Genomic DNA, 17,078 nt, shown 5'->3' with positions numbered 1-17,078 from the left:
AAAGTTGGACCTCATTTCACTAACAGAAACCCCAAAAAATTTCTGCATCTCTTTTCTGTTTAAAAATAAAAGTCAAAAGGGCCAGTGTAAATAGAGAAATGATCAATAGAAAAATTTACATTCAAGTTTGTTTGATTTGATGAAGCATAGAACTATTTTATTTATTGAAACTGTATTAATGTAATTAAAATAAATGGAAAATGCACTCTTTATGTAATTAATATTTTAAGCTGTCTCTGAAGAATAGTATGCAGCTTAAATTTAGTTGATCATTTTAAAAATGCAAGACATTAATTAGATTCAAATCTTAGCCAGAATGAAATCATTTTCTTAATAAAGCTAAGAGCTCTAGAATTTGCTTGGAAGTAGAAAGTGTCTGGTGTTGATCTTCATAGATGAGCATGAGAAGATAAGACAGAAAACTCAGTGAAGTTTAGAGGTTAGAATACTACTAAGTCCATTTTCAAATTGTGGTCCTAGATAGTGGTTTTGTTTATAAGAAAGGTGTGGTGTTTCCTTGGCACAGGAGCTCTCTCTCTTCCTTAATACATGTGTTCCCAAAGTTAAGGTAATTTAAAAGTGGTGTAGAGGAAGTGAATATTTGGAAAATATTTTTCTTCATAACAGTGAAGGAAATTCAACTTTGATTTGAAGATCCTCATGGACAGAAAAACCTGTGGAAAATCCTCTGCAACATTCTTGGATTTGTATTTAAATAGCAAGGCTGCAAGGGATGTTAGATAAAAATTTTCAACAAGAAAATAACAAAACAACAAATCTGATTAAATAGCATTTTAGCTTTATCATACATCCTTTACAAGTGAAAATCTGTTTCATGCTGTACATTGTGTATGCATTTGCGGAAAGAAGTAACTGAAAATAAAGAATTGCAGGCAGATTTCTGAGAGAAATTAGTGAGAAATCAAGGCAAAAAGGTCAGAGTGGTTTTTAGTATCCAATTATGAAGGACAAATTTTTAGGAAGTCCAAACAGACATTGCTGGTTCTCAGACAAGAGGTTTGTTCTGTTCAAACTGGAATTATGTTGCCAAATCATTCCCATTCAAATAGTAAGATCTAGAAAAATTTGAGTTTAGGCGTAGTTCAAATGCAGCTCTTTATTTTGGATGAATATTGCTGTGAATCTTCAAAATACCAGTAATTTAGATGTGCTGAAAACAGACAAAGTGTCTCAACGTCGTTTTTAGATTTGATTTCAAGTATTTTCCAAAGGGGAAAAAAAAAAAGCATGAAAATTTCTAGAAATTCTTTACTGAAACAGTGCTGATATCAAGGTTTTTGTTTTCCCATTTACAAATGCATTAAATCATATGAAAAGATGTACTTAGATTGCCTAAATGTATGTTATTCAATGGAAAATGAGTTATCAAGTACCAGTAAGATGATTCACAAATGAGGGCTGTGAGTAGCAATTCTATGAGGACTTTAAAAACATTTTAGAAGTTTTAAATTAGTAAAATATTCAAAATTATTTCTAACTGGCAACACATCCTAGTGAATGAATAGCACATTAACTAATCTGTTAAAATAATTTCTTCCCTGTGATTTAACTCTCAAATATATTTGCCATCCTTTCAAATGTTGTATTTAGCAAGTGATGACAGTAATGAAAAGTACATGAAAATGAAAAGTATTTTAAATTTCATTTGAAATTCCTCAAAATTTCACTGCTTGAAAAAAAAATAGTGCATTTTAAGTAGTATTTTGCTGTCTCTTGAGTCTTTTGGCCAGTCTATTTCCTGTGCAAGCAGTTTGTCCCCAGACAGTTCTGGGAAGATGCAATATTTGCCCAGGAAATGATAATTGCAATATTTGTAAATAAGAAATAAAAACTACAAAGCTAATGGAAGTATTTATCAGTTTTAGACAGTTCATTAAAAGGATCAATATGCAAACACACATGTCCTTTTAATGAAATGTCTTGGCGGGTTCATTTGTCTTTCAACTTAAGTAATACAGGTTAGTAAGCAAATTATGTATGCTGCATCTCTTCCCGGGGCAGGATGATGTTGGAAGAAGAGGAGTGCTATCAGGCTGACAGACTGACAAAGTAATAAGTTGGTACCGTGCACTGAAAATGGAGGTGATTAAATGTTTGGAGAAGCCAAGTTTGCATTAGTCTGAGGGAAGGCTGAAGGATTTTTGTGAGCAGAAGCTGGGTAGGAATGCCAGGAGTACCTGTTCTCCCCCAAACCTTGTTGTCAAAACTCATGTTTTGCTGATGTGAACAGAATCATCCTAAATCTGAAACAGGAAGGGTCCGAGCGTGGTTTTCAGGGGTGAGCCTATGGCACAACAACTCTACACTCTTGGAGTGTGGTAGAACAACCCCATAAAGCCGATGGTGATGTCATTTTCTGTGCTGCCCTGTAGATTTAAGTGTCACTCCAGGGCAGGGGTGATGCTTTGGGGCTGCCTCACCGTGGCTTTCAGGACAGGCCCCTTGTCCTCACAGGGGCGCTGGGGGGAGGATCACTGGTGGGAAGGGGAAAAAAATGGAAAAGGGAGAAAAGCTACGCACAGGGTTGCTGCAGTGTCACTGGGGAAGCTGCAAAAAGGCCGCTGAGAAGGCACAAAGCCCTCCCGGCCGTGCCCCGATGGGAAGTGGGGACCTCGGGGCGGGGGGTGGCAGCTCCCCCCCAAATCCTTCGGTGATTTAGGGCTCTCTCAGCTCAGGATGGTTTTGATTGGGTGAGGAGTGCAGGGGCTGCTGCCCTGCCGATCCGGGTGTTTGGGGGGGAAGGGGAAGGGGAAGGGGAAGGGGAAGGGGAAGGGGAAGGGGAAGGGGAAGGGGAAGGGGAAGGGGAAGGGGAAGGGGAAGGGGAAGGGGAAGGGGAAGGGAACCCCCCCACCCGCGGACAGCGGAGGGCCGGCTGTGCCCTGCCTGCCACCTCCAGCTGTCGTGGCGAGGGGAAACAATGGGCAGAGGGAAGCAGGAGGGGGTTCACGGGACGGGGAGGGACCCTCCCAAGGACTTGTCCCCTGCACCCAGCAGACCCCAACTCCTTCTCCCTCGTCCCGCTCCCGCAGCCGGGGATGCTTCGGGGGGCGCCCCCGCAGCGTGTTTGGAGGCGTCGTGCTACAATCTGGGGGGGACGGGAAGGACCGGGGGGGGGGGGGTCGGTTTCCTTCTGGGGGTGGTGCTGCCCTGGCACCTGCGCGGAAAGCGCCGTGAGCGCGGCCCCGCGTGTGCAGCGCCGGGCACAGCGCGGCCCCGCTCGCCGAGTCCTGCCGTGATTTCTCCCCGCTCCTTCTGCGGGCTCTTTGGGGAACCAGGGCGGGAGGGGGAAAAGTTTGCACCTCCTCTGCTCGCTACTGTGATTTTTTTTATTATTTTATTTATTATTTTTTTTAATGGAGGAAAGTCTTTGCAGGAAGAAACGTTGCGGGATTATTTTTTTTTTTTTTGCTGTATTGTCATGCAAATGACCTTTGGGTTTTCCTTGCTGTCCTGCTTTGATTCTTTGATTTTATTTATTTATTTATTTATTTATTGGCTCCTCCGTCATTGTTCTAGCCCCGCTTCCATCTTGCAAGAGTGACACCCAAAAAAAAAAAAAAAAGATGGGGGGGGGCAACACGTAGGAAAAAAAAAAAAAAATCCCGCATCCACAACAGAAACCCCAACCAGCTTTTCCAAATGAGTGACACAGCCCGTGTCCATTCATCGCCTCACTCCGGCGAAGGCTTTCTGAACAGCCCAGACCTCCTTAGCCAATTGCTGCCAGCAACATGTGGAGGGGAGGCATCGCTATAGCAACCGGTGGATGGGCCATGTGCGGCAGCCGGCAGGGGCTGCGAGCCGCCCGATATAAGGAGGGCAGAGCCGGGTCGCGCCGGCATCCTCCGCCCGCGCCCCCCGGGGCCGCCCGGGACCACCGGTTCCCCCCGGCCGGCCCCCGCCACCGCCCGGGGAGCGCCTCTGCCTGCCGCCGCCTTTGTCTCCGCCGAGGAGGGGAACGGGGAAAGGGGGGGGGGGGGAAGGGGGAACTTTTGGCACCGGAGGAGGATTGCTGGAGCCCGCTGAGGTGCGCCGAGCCCTCCGAGGGAGGAGCCGTGGGTCGCAGCGCCATGGCAGCAAGGTAAATGTGGTGCTGGGGGGGGGCGGGGGCGGAGAGGTGAGCCCGGAGAGGGGGAGCGGTGAGGGGGAGAGAGGTTTGGGAGCGGGGGGGACGTGGAGGAGGGGGAAGGATGGGGGGGGGCGCAAGGGGAACGGCCGTCCGCCCCGTCGGGTCGGGTCGGGTCGCATCGGGTCGGGGGCTCGCGGTGCGGAGCCCGCTCAGCGCCCGCCCCCCCCCCCGCAGCGTCCTCCTGGACCCCCCCGCAGCCTCCTCCCGGACCCCACAGCCCCGGACGCCCCCGGCCGAGCGGTGCCCGGGGCGGGCAGGGGGGGGAACCCGGCGGGGCTGGGACGCCGCCTTCCCCCCTAGATGTCCCCTAGGCCCGGGGGGGTTGACGCGGAGGCCGCCTCCGGAGCCCCAGCCCGGTCCCGGTGAGACGGGGCGGCCGCGGGGGGGCCGCTCGCTCTCCCGCCGTGGTTCTGAGGGCCGGCTCGCCCGCTGGCACTGGGCTTTGAGGGCACTTTATCTAATCCCGAAATTCTGGATGTGCCTTCAGCATCAGCATGAGGTCAGCGCTGGCACAGCGGCTTGGGTTGCTCTTGCTGAAGACGCTTGGTTACGCTCAGCTCTCGCTGGCCGTCCTCTTGGCGCTCGGGCTCAGACACTTTGTGGCTTGGACCTGCTCTGTCCCTCTATTTATGTTTTACTCGGGGCCAAGGAGGAAATCTGCTTCCCGGCGCTCCCCTTCCTCCGCTTTCCCGTAACCGCTGCTGAGCCCCTAGGGCTGGGAATGGAAGTTTCTCCACCGTGGTGTCCTCTCTTCTTGCTGCCACCCCAGGGGCGCTGCGTGGCTTCAGGCAGGACGCACCGGCATCTCCGTCTCACCTACCTCCTCCTCCGTGGGCATGGATGTGGCCGTCCGGTTCCCCGAGCCGTGTGTTATCCCCAGTGCCTCAGTGATGCTGTAGGCTCTCGTGCGGTGCTTTGCCTAAATCCCGACTCGATCCTCAGGAAAGTCTTGAAGCTCTCTAATTTTCCTCTTTTGCAACCGTATGCCTTCCACGCCACAAACTTCTTTGGGGCTCTCGGATATTTTGGCATTTCAGCATCACCTTGTAGTGGGATTCAGGACAATGACTATCGTTTCTTGTAACTCTAACCAGAAACTTCACTTCTGTTTGCCTTTAGGAAACCAGAGGGAAAATATCTGCCATTGAGCAATGGATCTTTGAACTCGCTGAATTCTTGATTGTATTCAGTCATTGTTCGTGGTATTAATCCTACTAAAAGGTATAGAGACGCTCCAGAGTGCTTTGTGGTGTTGAAGGTTGCGGAAAGATCATTGTACCCCTACAGATGAATAGATCTGTGGCTCTTGCAGTGACCTTTCTCAGTGATTTGAATAAGCTGCAGTTCCCAGAAACCCATCTGCCTTTTGTGTTGGTCAATTTGTCTAATCTTCCCGACCCCTGGAAGACGCAAAAAGTACCTTCCCGTCCAATTTCACCCTCCCGAGTAAAAGCCTTAAATTGACCTCATTTCAGGTGACGAGCTGACATCTGCTGAAAGTGATCCTGGCATCAGGCGAGCTTTCTGGGGAGGGGTGAAGAGGGAGGCAGAGGACAGCAGCCCCAGAAACCCCATACTAACTCTAAAGATAATGCCTTAAAACACCAACAAGTAGCCTGGACCGTGCAGCTCGGGTTAACAGTGCTGACCCTAAAAATCCAGGCGTGCTCTCAAGGTGAGCACCCCCAGGCCCTGCTGCCCCACGCTGACCCGAGTGGGAGTGTGAGGCAGGTGAGGAGAAGCAGGGACTGAGACCGAGGGAGGTGCTGCTTTCCTTTCCCTTCTTTTTGCGTTCCTATTTTACTGAAGGAAAATCCTGCCTGTAGGCTTCCTGAGGACAGATGGAGGTAGCCAGGTTTGTCCTGATGTAAAGTGTTTCTCGGGTTTTCCAGCAACCTATCAAAACTTAGGCAGCACGGTGCATCCCAGCCTCGATCCCCGGTAACCTCGTAGCGGGAATTTGCTAGAAGTGAATTTAAGTTTAGATTTATTTCAGCAAGCAGCCAAAATGGGTATATATGAATACATGTTGTATGTACATCCATACACACCCACACACATCCCTTCCTTCATGTTTTCTGTATTAAGGAAATAACACACACATCCTTTTAGTACCATTGGCCAAGACTTGGCAAAGGGTCCTTTTAGAAAAAAAAACAAAACTGGTGAACTAAAACTTATTTTACTGAAGTTTATTTTCAAGAAAAACGATTTTCTTGTAGAATTCTTTTCTTCTGCCTAGGCACTTTTTTCCCTCCTTGAATGGCAGATTTGCAAGTACAATTTCATCTGCACAGAGGAACAATAGCTTTCAGTTGCACAAAGGATTTCTCCCACCCTGAATCCAAACCACAATGCCTCTTGCTCTGATAATAGCTTCTGAAAAGATTTTGTAATGCACAGAATTAATACATGATTATTTCCGCCTCACTTCTCTCATTTATTAGATTCTATAGTGAATTCCAAATTAAAAATAGCACCTCTTGAGTTTTTTAACGTTCTAATATTTTGAAACAAATCATATTCTGAAGTTCCCGTTTTTGCCCATGTTTACTAAGAAATCCGTGTTTTTTTATTATTGCTCAGAAACTAAACTAATATTAATGTAAAAATCAAGCTATGCAAAAATTGCTAAAAATATAACAGCGAGTTATTTCTAAATGAATCGTAGTGATTTTTCCTTTACAACTGGAAGAAAGGTTGGGCGCAGTAACTGGCAAGCTGGCCTTTGATTCAGAAATACCCTTTTAAATTTACGAAGCGGAATAAAACCTCAACTTCAGTTAGAGTTTTGTTTCGGCAAGGACCAGAATCAGGCCCTGTGTCCTAGAGGAGTTAACGAAGTATAATTCTGCTGAGGCATCTGGAAGGTGAGCTTCCACATCACTGCATGGGAGCTCCTCTCTGTTCTTACAAAGTGTGTTTCGCCCACACTTTCCAACATAGGTGTGAGAACTTATTTACATGAAAGCGTGCATTAAATATTTACTGACATTTGCCTGGAATTTGTTTGAAATGTCGGCTGTTGTGCTGCATCACGGGATGACACCATGGATTGGGACGCTGCTCTTTGATTAGAGCAGTGATTTGTGACTCCGGCAGCACGGCTGCTTCTATTTACTGATGCACTTTTTGGTGTGCATCAAGCACGTTCTGTCAAGGGACCGGGAAAGCCTCCGTGAGATCAGATCCCATGCATTTTTTTTTCCCCTCTTGAACAACAGCAACAACAGAACAACCTCAGAGGTGCGGTGTAGCTCAGGCAAGCACTGTTGGGTGGAAGTGGTAGGTGTGATGTTGGGCTGAGGCAGGGTGAAGCTTTGCCTTCGAGCATTTAAGTGTGGACCGGGCTGTTTGAAAGGAAGCAAAGCCTCGCTGAATCTCCAAAGCCTGCATATTCAGAGTCACTTCCTAAGCCATCCGATTAGGAATTAGCTGTTTTCCCTTCCCGGGACTCTGTGGTGCTACCCGTTTTTCCAAAACGGCAATCTTTCAGGGGGATGTCAATATATGCTGTTACATAAAGTTGAGAAAACGCATAGCTACATGGAGCTGCATTTAATATTTAATTACGTGTAATTTATGTGGTCTATTTATTTGTTAAGCCTTGGGGGGGCGGGGGGGGGGGAAGGTGATTTGTTTTTCTTGTTATGCAACAGCTATTGTTCCCCTTCCACCCCAGGCACACACACCATGGCAGCCTGGACGAGCGCAGGGAGAGGTGTTCTGCCTTAAAAGACATCCGACTGTAAATGTCAAATTCATAAATATTTAAACATTTTTCTTTCAATTTCGAGTCAAGTCTGACAGGACGCCTCTAATTAACCCTGGGCTCCGTTTCAGGCTGGGGCCTTATTGCAGGGAGGAATCCGACGTTCAGGCGAGGTGGGGAAATCTCTGCTCCTGCCTGGGAGGGGGAGGGAGGGACTGAGGGAGGGAGCTTGCATCGAGCCGCCGCGGTTCATTTTTACCCCTTTCAGAGTTTCAGGCTTGGTCGGACACAAACCGGGTGAGGGGGCAACGGGTTTATCGGGCTGACCTGGGAGCAGTGGGGGCCGTTTCTACCGTCGGGACCCGTCGCGGGGGTGGGGGGTGGGGCGGGCGTCGCTGCAGCCCCACGCCTGGTGCCGGAGCGGGACCCGACGGCGGAGCGGGATCGGGGAGCAGGGCTGCCCCGATCCCCCCGTGTGTGGGGGACCCTAAGCACCGAACCCCGGCGGCAGGGAGGGGAGAGGGCGAACCTCCGCGCCCCGACGGCAGCAGGGAGCAGAGCGGGCGGCCCCACGGCCGAGCCCCCGACGGGGCGGGGATGCGGGGGCTGCTTCTCCGGGTCCTTCCCGGGGGGGTCAATCCCCCAAACGTGTTTTTTTTATATAGTATTATTATTAATTTTTATTTTTGCAAGCCCTCGCCTGCCTCGGCACTAGGGACACGGCTACGTGGGCTCCCCGTGCAAAATGCCTCCCGACGTTGTGTGAACGAGGCTAAAGACCCCCCTGCAGCCCCCTCCCCCCGGGCAGGTTTCGAGCTCTTCCCCCAATTTCTGGCTCTCAGCGGGGCGCTGGGGCCGTGCGGGTCCCTACCAGCGCCTTTGTCCCGGGGCCAGCCGCCCCCGGCAGCCCGGCTCTGCGGGGAAAAAGTGCGTGGCCGAGCTGGCGAGCAGCATCCCGGATCACTATAACTACGGCAGGAGAAGGCGAAGCACGCTCTTTCTCTCCCCCCGTGTTTACCCAGGGCGCTTGACAGCACTTCGCTCCCGTCCTTCGCATTGTTTCCCTCGCGCAGCCCTTTCCCCCCTTGGCGTTTGCGAGGCTCTTTCACACGGCGACGGGGGAAGGAGAATCGTTAAAATCCGCCGGGGGGGGGGGGGGGGGGGGGGAGCAGAGGAAGGGGGGAGCCGGGAGCGGTGCCCCCCAGCCTCCTCCTCGCCCCCCGCCCTGCGCCGGGGGAGCGGGGGTGGAGCGGCCCGGGGGGAGGAGTGCCCCCGGGGCTGGGGGCGTAGGGGAGGGTAAAGGGGGGGTCCGGGGGGGGTCGTGGGCACCGCGGGGGGCCGGGGCTGGGGTTTAGCAACCCCCCCGCCTCGCTGATGGGAGGCCAAACACAGCGCCGAGGCGGATTAACGTCCCGGGGCGCAGCCGTCGGGGGGGGGGGGGGGGGGGGCTCCGGCACTTTTTTTTTTTTTTGCGGGGGCTGCCTATTGAGATGCAGATCGCGACCCCTGGCCCCGAGGGGACGGCGGCCTTTCACCGAAATGCTAATGGCAAAGCGCGGCGGCCCTTCACCTCCCCGGGCCCCCGGGGCCGAAAGCGGCGGCTGCTGCCGTCGGTGGTGCCCCCCCACCCCCCGCCCGGCTGTTTGCGAGCCCCCTTTCCCGCAACCCAGGGCCGGGGGGCCGGGGCAGGTGCCGGTGATGGTTGAAAGGGGGGACACACACAAGGAGGTGCCCCCACACCCCGGAGCGCCCCGGGACGGGAACGACGGGGGATGGGGAAGGGCCGGGGGGGGGGGGGCAGCCCCATCCTCCTGGAGGCTGTTGGGATTTGGAGGAGGGGCCGTTACGGGGTGGGGAGGGGGGCGGAGAGGCGGTGGATCCGGGATCGGGGGGGGGCGCTGCGCAAACCGTCGCCTCGCCCCGTCGAGTCCCGCTCCCGCCCCCCGCCGCCCGGGGGCTGCCGAAGGCGGCCGCCCTCCTGCGCTGGGCTCGGGCAGGGAGGGAAGCCGGGAGGGCTGCCTGAACCCCGCGTTGCCATTAACTCAGCCTCAGCCCCGGCTAATCCGCGGCACTGAAGGCAAGGAGGCTAATTAATGACAAGCTTTTACAGTCAAGACCGGCGATAATTGCTTTGGTGGCCTTTATGATTACAAGATAAAAATGGACCGGGCCTGACATAAGAGCCACTGTGTACACTGCAAGACAGGAGGAAATTAAGAGCTGGCTAGCTGAATGCGGAGCAGAAAATTACTAATAGAGGAGAGATAATGAATAGGCCGGCTAGGCATTCATGGGGAAAAATCCATTTTGTTACCACGCGAAATGAGGTGGTGGAAAGGAGTTTGCTAATTGTTCTCATCTTGTAGCAACCAGGACTGAGGCAGGGGCGTGCTTTTCAATTCATTTCCCCGGTAATTGTGAGAGGGGGAACGCGGGCCAAATGAGTCTTGCTGCAATTTGCGCGCCTGGTCTTTTCATTTTCATGTTGCGTTTTTAATTGTTGCTAATATAGCTTATAATGAAGCTAATGAGGGGAAATTATCGTACAACTTTTTAGCGCATGGAGACAAGTGAAATGCACGAGAAGGATCCTCTCCTATTGCTGCAAAAAAATAATAGTAATCCAGAGGAGTTTGGAACTATCGGGCTTTTTTTTTTTTTTTATCCTTTTCCTTCTACACCAGACAAAAGGAAGGACCGCCACCTACTTCTTTTATTGTGTGTGTTTTCGTGTTTTATTTTTCACTGTAGGAAAAAGAAAAAATGTGATTTTCCTTCGTTGCCCCCTCTCAGCCTGCGGGGCTGGGGGGGGGACGGACCTGGGGCTGGGGGCTTTGCGCGCATCCAACGCGCCCCCCCCCCCGCCTGTCGCTGCTTAAATACCGCGGGAGGGGACGGGAGGGGACAAGGGGGGGGGGGGAAGGACAAGCGATGCTGTCCCTGCCCGTCCCCTCGGCTCCATCCCCGGCGGAAAGTTGGCGCTGCCGGGGGCTTCCCCCGACGGCCCCCCCCCCCCCCCGCCTCCTCGCCACTCAGGCGCTGCCTCTCTCTCCTCCCCTGCAGAAGAGCCACGTCCCGCCGCTCCCGCAGCGCGGGGAAGAGGCAGAGTCCGGCAAGTTCTTCCTCCTCACCCTCCTCTCCCTCGCCTGCATCGCCGGGGTCCTGGCGGCGTCGGGGGTCGTCTACTGCCTCCGGCACCGCGCCCACCACCGCCTCAAGGAGAAGCTCTCGGCCCTGGGGGCAGACACCGGCTCCGACGCCACCGCTGCTTATCAGGTAAGCAGCAGCCTTCCTCCTCTTCTTCCTCCTCCTCCTCCTCCTCCTCCCCGGACCCCTCTCTCGGTCGGGTTTGTTTTGTTTTCCACGCTGCGCCCCCCCCCTCCCCAGCCTCCCCTTTCTCCCGTGAATATCCCTGCAGATTCACTGGACCGGGTTCTTACTGCCGGGGATTAATCTCGGCTGTTCTGGTGGTTGCTGTAAATTTGTGGCTAATTAGAAACATTAAAAGGAGAAAAAAAAAGAAAAAGCTCTCGCCACTGGAATTCTCTGAAAAAATAACACTAATATCCATAATCTGTCACCCCTGCCACTATTAATAACGAAAAATCTTTACCGTTTATGAGGAATGGATTGCACGGTTATCTGAAGATGTCTCTCTTTTTGAGTAATCGACTTCTTCGGGGTCTGATATGAAAAGAGCCTTTGACCCGATCTGTTGCCACCTTCTGCCATTATTCAGATAAAATGAAACCTAATGCTGATAGATGGGGAGGTAAAGCGGGGCTGTTTCCAGGAGAACAATGGTAGCAGCTGTGCCCCAGTAGTGCGGGAGCGCTGCGCTGAGGTCTGCTGAAATAAATCAGGAACCTCAGGGTTTCTCTTTCGGTTTCAAAAGTATGGGGTGGAGAGAGAGGCTGCAGCTTCCTGAAGTTTGCTTTAGGTACCGGTCTGGGATGTGCAGTGGTGAGGCGGTGCATGTGTTGTGGTCCCGTGCCACACAGCCCTGCTCAGCTTTCCCAAAATATTTGGAGTGTGGCTAGAAAAAGAATTCGAGAATGTGTAAACATCGTTGCTGGAGTATCCATGTCTGCGCTGCACGGATAGGGTCCCGCTAATGGCACTTTTCTGTCAAGTTTTGTTCTACCTTCTTGCCCTGCTCAGCATCAGACCTTATGGCCTTTCGGTATTCTGGGGCTCAGATAGATTCAAATCGGCAGCAGGGAGTCATATGGGAAGAAACTCGTATTTCCTTGCAAAGTTTGTGTCTGGACCTCTCCTGGGTCAAAATTGAGCGTGTTCAGTGCCTCTTCATAGTTCGGGGAGGTTTTAGTAACGAATGGTAAATACAAATGTTTCCATAACAATTAGCATCCTCAGGGATGGTTTCGCTTTTCAGTTTAAATGGAATTCTTGCTGTAAAAAATAAAAATAAAAATCTTTGAATTACTTTAAATCTTCAAATCTACTTTAATCTTCAAATCTCCTTTAAATCTTTCAATTTAATGAATTCCAAAGCAAGTAAGTGAGATCAAAGGTGTTTCCAGGGGAAAAATGGAGTGTCCTACAGGACAAAGTGTGAATAAACCAGCAGTTTGTCAGGTTAGTTTTGTTGGCCGAGTAGACCATCGCCATAAATATTTTTGTTTTTAATAGGGAACTTGCTGTTGACTTATTCAAACTGCACAAGTAATAGGTAGTCTTTTTTTTTCATTAAACATGAATACAAGAATTCTTAATTTAAAAAAAAAAAAAAAAAAAAAAAAGCCCTCCAGGTTCCAAAATCACACTTGAAAGTGAATTTGTGATAATTAACAGGACAATCGTCCTAGTGACAGCTCTAATTAATAGTATCTGTAATTAAAATCGTGCCCTTCCAGCAGGAAAATTGTTTGAATTTCTTGGAGTGACCTTTTTTGCCGTTTCTCTGGGGAGTATAGTGGTTAAGTTGATATTGATTTTATAATGAGCTCTGGTTTGTTTAATAAGAATCTGTAATCCAGACGCTAAATGAAATGTGTGCTTCATTTCTTCTTCCCGGATTTATATATATTTTAAAATCTCCCTCCTTAGATCTAAGAGTGTAATTTTCTGTTTGAAAACCAAAACAGGCGATGTTTTGAGGATGCTCAGTGTTCCCAGAGCAGGACTGCTTTAATATTCTTTGTTCCTGACCTTTGGGCCCAGTCCTAACCACCTGACTTCTTAAACATTTCCATTGGTTTTTCAGGAGAACTGTGGTCATGAGGAGGAGGAAAAATGTTTTTCCTTAAATACAAAGGTTTCTAAGGGCCTGGCTCTCCTCCCGTGGACGTAGATGGGAATTTTGCCATTTGTTTCAATGGCAGCAGTAGGAGGCCCCAGTACGGGCAGACAAAATACTTGAGCAGTTTCGATGCTGCTAAGTAGCGTTTTATCAAAATGAATCACTGGGCCTCATTTTGTATATAATAAACTATTCACGTGGATTTGAAGAGAAATTGGGACTGAGCCCTGTTCACATAGTCAACATCACCGTATGCTGAGCTGTGATTTAAATGTAATGGGTATCTGGTGTGGTGCATGTTTTGGATAACATCAATTAGGTCTCAGAAAAGCATCAATTATCCTTTTCCTCATCTTCTCTGATATTCATAGGGCTATAATGTGACCTGTGTTCATATGGGGAAAGAAAAAAAACAGATAGCTTTGGAAATTGCACCTACTTGGTTCTCTTCTGGATCAGTTAAAGGCTTTGCAAGTATCTACTCAGTTAACTCAGTATATTTTAAAAATATGAAATATTTCGGCAGCTGCTGACACTGGACTTTAAAGTGTGATACTCCAATATATTGCTGGTTACAGCTTAAGTGACAATTCAGATTTATTTTTTTTTTAATTTGAAGGGGGGGGAGGGTAGAAATTGATTGGTATAAAAGGGCCCAGTGGCCCAGTGTGATTCAGAGAGAGCACTGAAACATCACGTTGGTTCACGTGCTTCTCAAAATGTCAGTGGTTTATATCTTCACATAAACATGACTGACCTAAATTTTCAAGATTTAGCCGAGACATTTTTCATCCTAACCCAGTTCAGCCAGGAGAGTTCACTCAGGGTTTTACTCGTTCCTTCCTCACCCTGTGAACTTGGAGGAGGTTTTTCCCACAGCTGTTTGGCTGTGTTGTTTTTTTTTGGTTGGTTGTTTTTTGTTGTTGTTGTTTTGTTTGTTTTTGTGTTTTTTTTCCTTGCAGTTTACACAGTGAAAGACCAGATTGAAAAGGGAAAAACAGACAAATTGTATTGTCAGGGAAATAGCAGGTTGACTGCTAAGTGTCCTAAGATGCTACTGGTGAGAGCTGGGAGCCAGCCCAAACTGCTGCTCCGCACCGGTTCCCTGCCAGCTCCTGCACCAGGGACCCTGCGCCTGCACCACGGAGATGTCCAGCGTCACCCCACGTCACTGCCCAAGCGTTTCTTGTGCGAGAGCACCTACCTACCACCACAAGGGTTTTTGGTGTAGAGGCAGACCAGGCTTAGGCGGAATGGCCAATACCACTTAAAAGTTGAAGCGGTCAAATGAAATGCCGGGGTGCCTTCGCTAACCGGGCGGGTGGAGCGAGACTGATGGAAGTGGCTGAGTTGAAGTCTGGAGGTTTCTTTGGAGGTTTTCCCGAGGCAAGCAGCTGGCTTTGAAAGCATTAAAATAAGGTCTGCAAGACTAACCCTATTTGAAGAATAACATTAGGAAGGACAGATACACAACTGCAACTTCATTTATCTTTGAATCGCTAAGCAAATGGCAAATTATAGCCTGGTTTAATTAGACTGTGGCTAAGGAGCTTTTCAGAATGAATGGTAGCGGTGTATCTCGTAAAACACTACGTGTGCATGAAACACAGCTTACACAAAGGCGGACACTTTTTGTGTACCTTTTAAACACGTCTCCTGTCCTTTCAAATCACATGTGTAACGATTAGATAAGTCAGCGTTCGTGGATGACTAAAAAGAGGATCGAGCCGCCCTGTCTGTGCCTGTGCACATGCGCACACCTACGCTCGTGTTTTTAATTGTTGCTCATGTCGCTTTGATCTTCTCTGAAAAGCAAGTTTAGTATGCTACTAGTCCCCTCTCTGGTCCAGGAGATTAGGACAGAAGCGTTTTAAGAATTTTCAGCAGAGCCTCTGATTTATTTCACAGCGCCGAGCAGATTTTCCTCCCGCACTTTGAAGCCTTTCGAACATCACCCAGAGAAAAACGGGCATTCAGACATGGGGGGCAGGCTGCGAGCGGGGCCACTAAGTGCACATCTTACTTGTCACCACTCCCATTAGCGAGCAATTTATTAACGTAATGAGTGTATATTAGCGGCTGCTGCTATTTAGAGATGCTCCGTTGGATTCAGGGTGATGTATTTGTGAGTCCAGCTGAACCCTGGCTTTTGACCCCTGTGTGGAGAGTGCTGGGTTGTGCAAGATGTTAAATCATCAGCATATTTTATATGTCGAGTTGCAGAACTTTCCTGTGAGCACAATCTTCTGCATCACTGCTAATGCTCTGCAAAATGTTGGCCATAATGGAATTTAAAGGCAAAAGTTGAAATGCATTGAAGCTGGCTTCAGAGAGCCTCCCTGTTAATATTTTATGTCAATAATGTGCTTTTTAATTTTCCTTGATCTCAGCCAAAAGAACTTCCTTTAGAAAGCGAGGGGGCAAAGACCAAACAGTTTACAATGAAGTCCTTCTGCAGCTGCTTGAGGTATTCAAGGTTACATGAGCCGTGCACCGTCAATGCAGCTGGGTTACATCATCTGCTGTTTTAAAACTTGTTCAAATAACTTGATTTGGCAGGCATATAATTGTAAATTATATGGTAAATTCTATATTATTACATGTATTACATTATATATAAATTACATACTCCTTTGTCAAATTCGATCTTATTAATTACATGATCCTTCTGGATTCAAAGCCACTAAAAACTTCTCTGTGCTTTTAAAGATTTGATCCTGCTGGTATTTTTGGTTAGACAGAGACTTTAAGAAAACAGTATTCACAACAGTTACAATAGGGATTTTGCTACAAATATTTTTAAAGGCTCCAGCAGAAAGAATCTCTACTTAGCCATCATGCCTTTTTGGTGTATTTAAATACAGATAATTCATTGCATCTAATATGGCTTCAGGTTTTAGACTCTAGACTGACTTTTGTAAGCAAACATGTTATTATCGTATTAGATCTTAACATTAGAGCAATATTATACATCAACTCCTTGGAAAATTGAATTTTGGGAACTAAGTGAAATGGAAAAAAAAAGGAAAAATGAGCTGCTATTTCTCAAGTTCTCGGTAATATTCAAATTAACATCAGGACTGAGAGCAAAGTAAGCTGGCAAACTGGGGATGGTCAGTGCCCTAAAGCAGAACCTCATATCTATGTAAACCTGCTTCCTTTTCAAGGATCCTCACTACACTTCAGCAAAAAAAGCTATCACTGAGGATTGAAGCATTCAATACATGAGTATTTAGTAAACATGTCAGTAAGGAATACATTTAGTAAGGATTTTGGTTAGATGAAAATTTTGCCCTAAGGCTGAATGCTGCGAAGGGCTTGTTTGTGTTTTCTTCTGGGAAAACAAGGGGCATAAAACATTTTTAATCCTTTCCTGTCCTTATTAAAGGAGAAAAAAAAAAGTCATCTCACGTGACTGTGTAGCGACAGGACTAACACTAATTGTCTGCAATAAAACATGGGAGGTATATGTATCAGAAGAGCTGTTCTTGTCCATTTAAGGCTGCTTACTGTGTATTATGTGAACAATTTAATTAGAATTTGGTCTTAAAATAAATTCTCAATAACCTGCAAATGTATTACATGTAATGTTGTTACATAAAGCATTGGACTTTAAGGTGAGACAGTTTTTACAATCTCCCAAATACTTTACACAGAAACCATACGTAGCAGTAACGGGGGAGAAAAAAGAGTTGGAAAGTGTTTAAAGGTGGCAAGAAGAGAGTTTACCTTTTGTTTAAATATTTTATTGGTGTCAGATGGTGGACAGCCAAAGCACAAAGAGGCAAAATGAGAGGTGTACGGATGCGGATCTAACTTCCTTACTAACTTTTTTAAGGATGTTAAGCTCCCAGCAGCAGGGAGATGCAAGGAATCCCTTCCTCTGTGTGGAAGATGTTCCTGGTGCTCATTACAAATAGCTGTCTTCCAAGAAGGAGAAGAATATAACCAAA

At 48.4% G+C, this 17,078-nt stretch overlaps 1 protein-coding gene across 1 annotated transcript in view; it reads left to right on the top strand.

Annotated features, from left to right (window-relative positions):
- PTPRN2 (protein tyrosine phosphatase receptor type N2) overlaps window positions 1–17,078 on the top strand; it is a 485,563-nt gene that overhangs the window by 372,584 nt on the left and 95,901 nt on the right. Inside the window, exon 12 of the mRNA XM_050709300.1 lies at window positions 10,926–11,138. Within this exon, the coding sequence (XP_050565257.1) occupies window positions 10,926–11,138 (213 nt within the window). The remainder of the gene's footprint in view (window positions 1–10,925; window positions 11,139–17,078) is intronic.

The sequence above is a fragment of the Cygnus atratus genome, chromosome 2, assembly GCF_013377495.2.
Source record: "Cygnus atratus isolate AKBS03 ecotype Queensland, Australia chromosome 2, CAtr_DNAZoo_HiC_assembly, whole genome shotgun sequence".
Lineage (NCBI taxonomy): Eukaryota > Metazoa > Chordata > Aves > Anseriformes > Anatidae > Cygnus > Cygnus atratus.
Note: the sequence above shows the minus strand (reverse complement) of the source record. Positions and strands in the feature narration are given on the sequence as shown.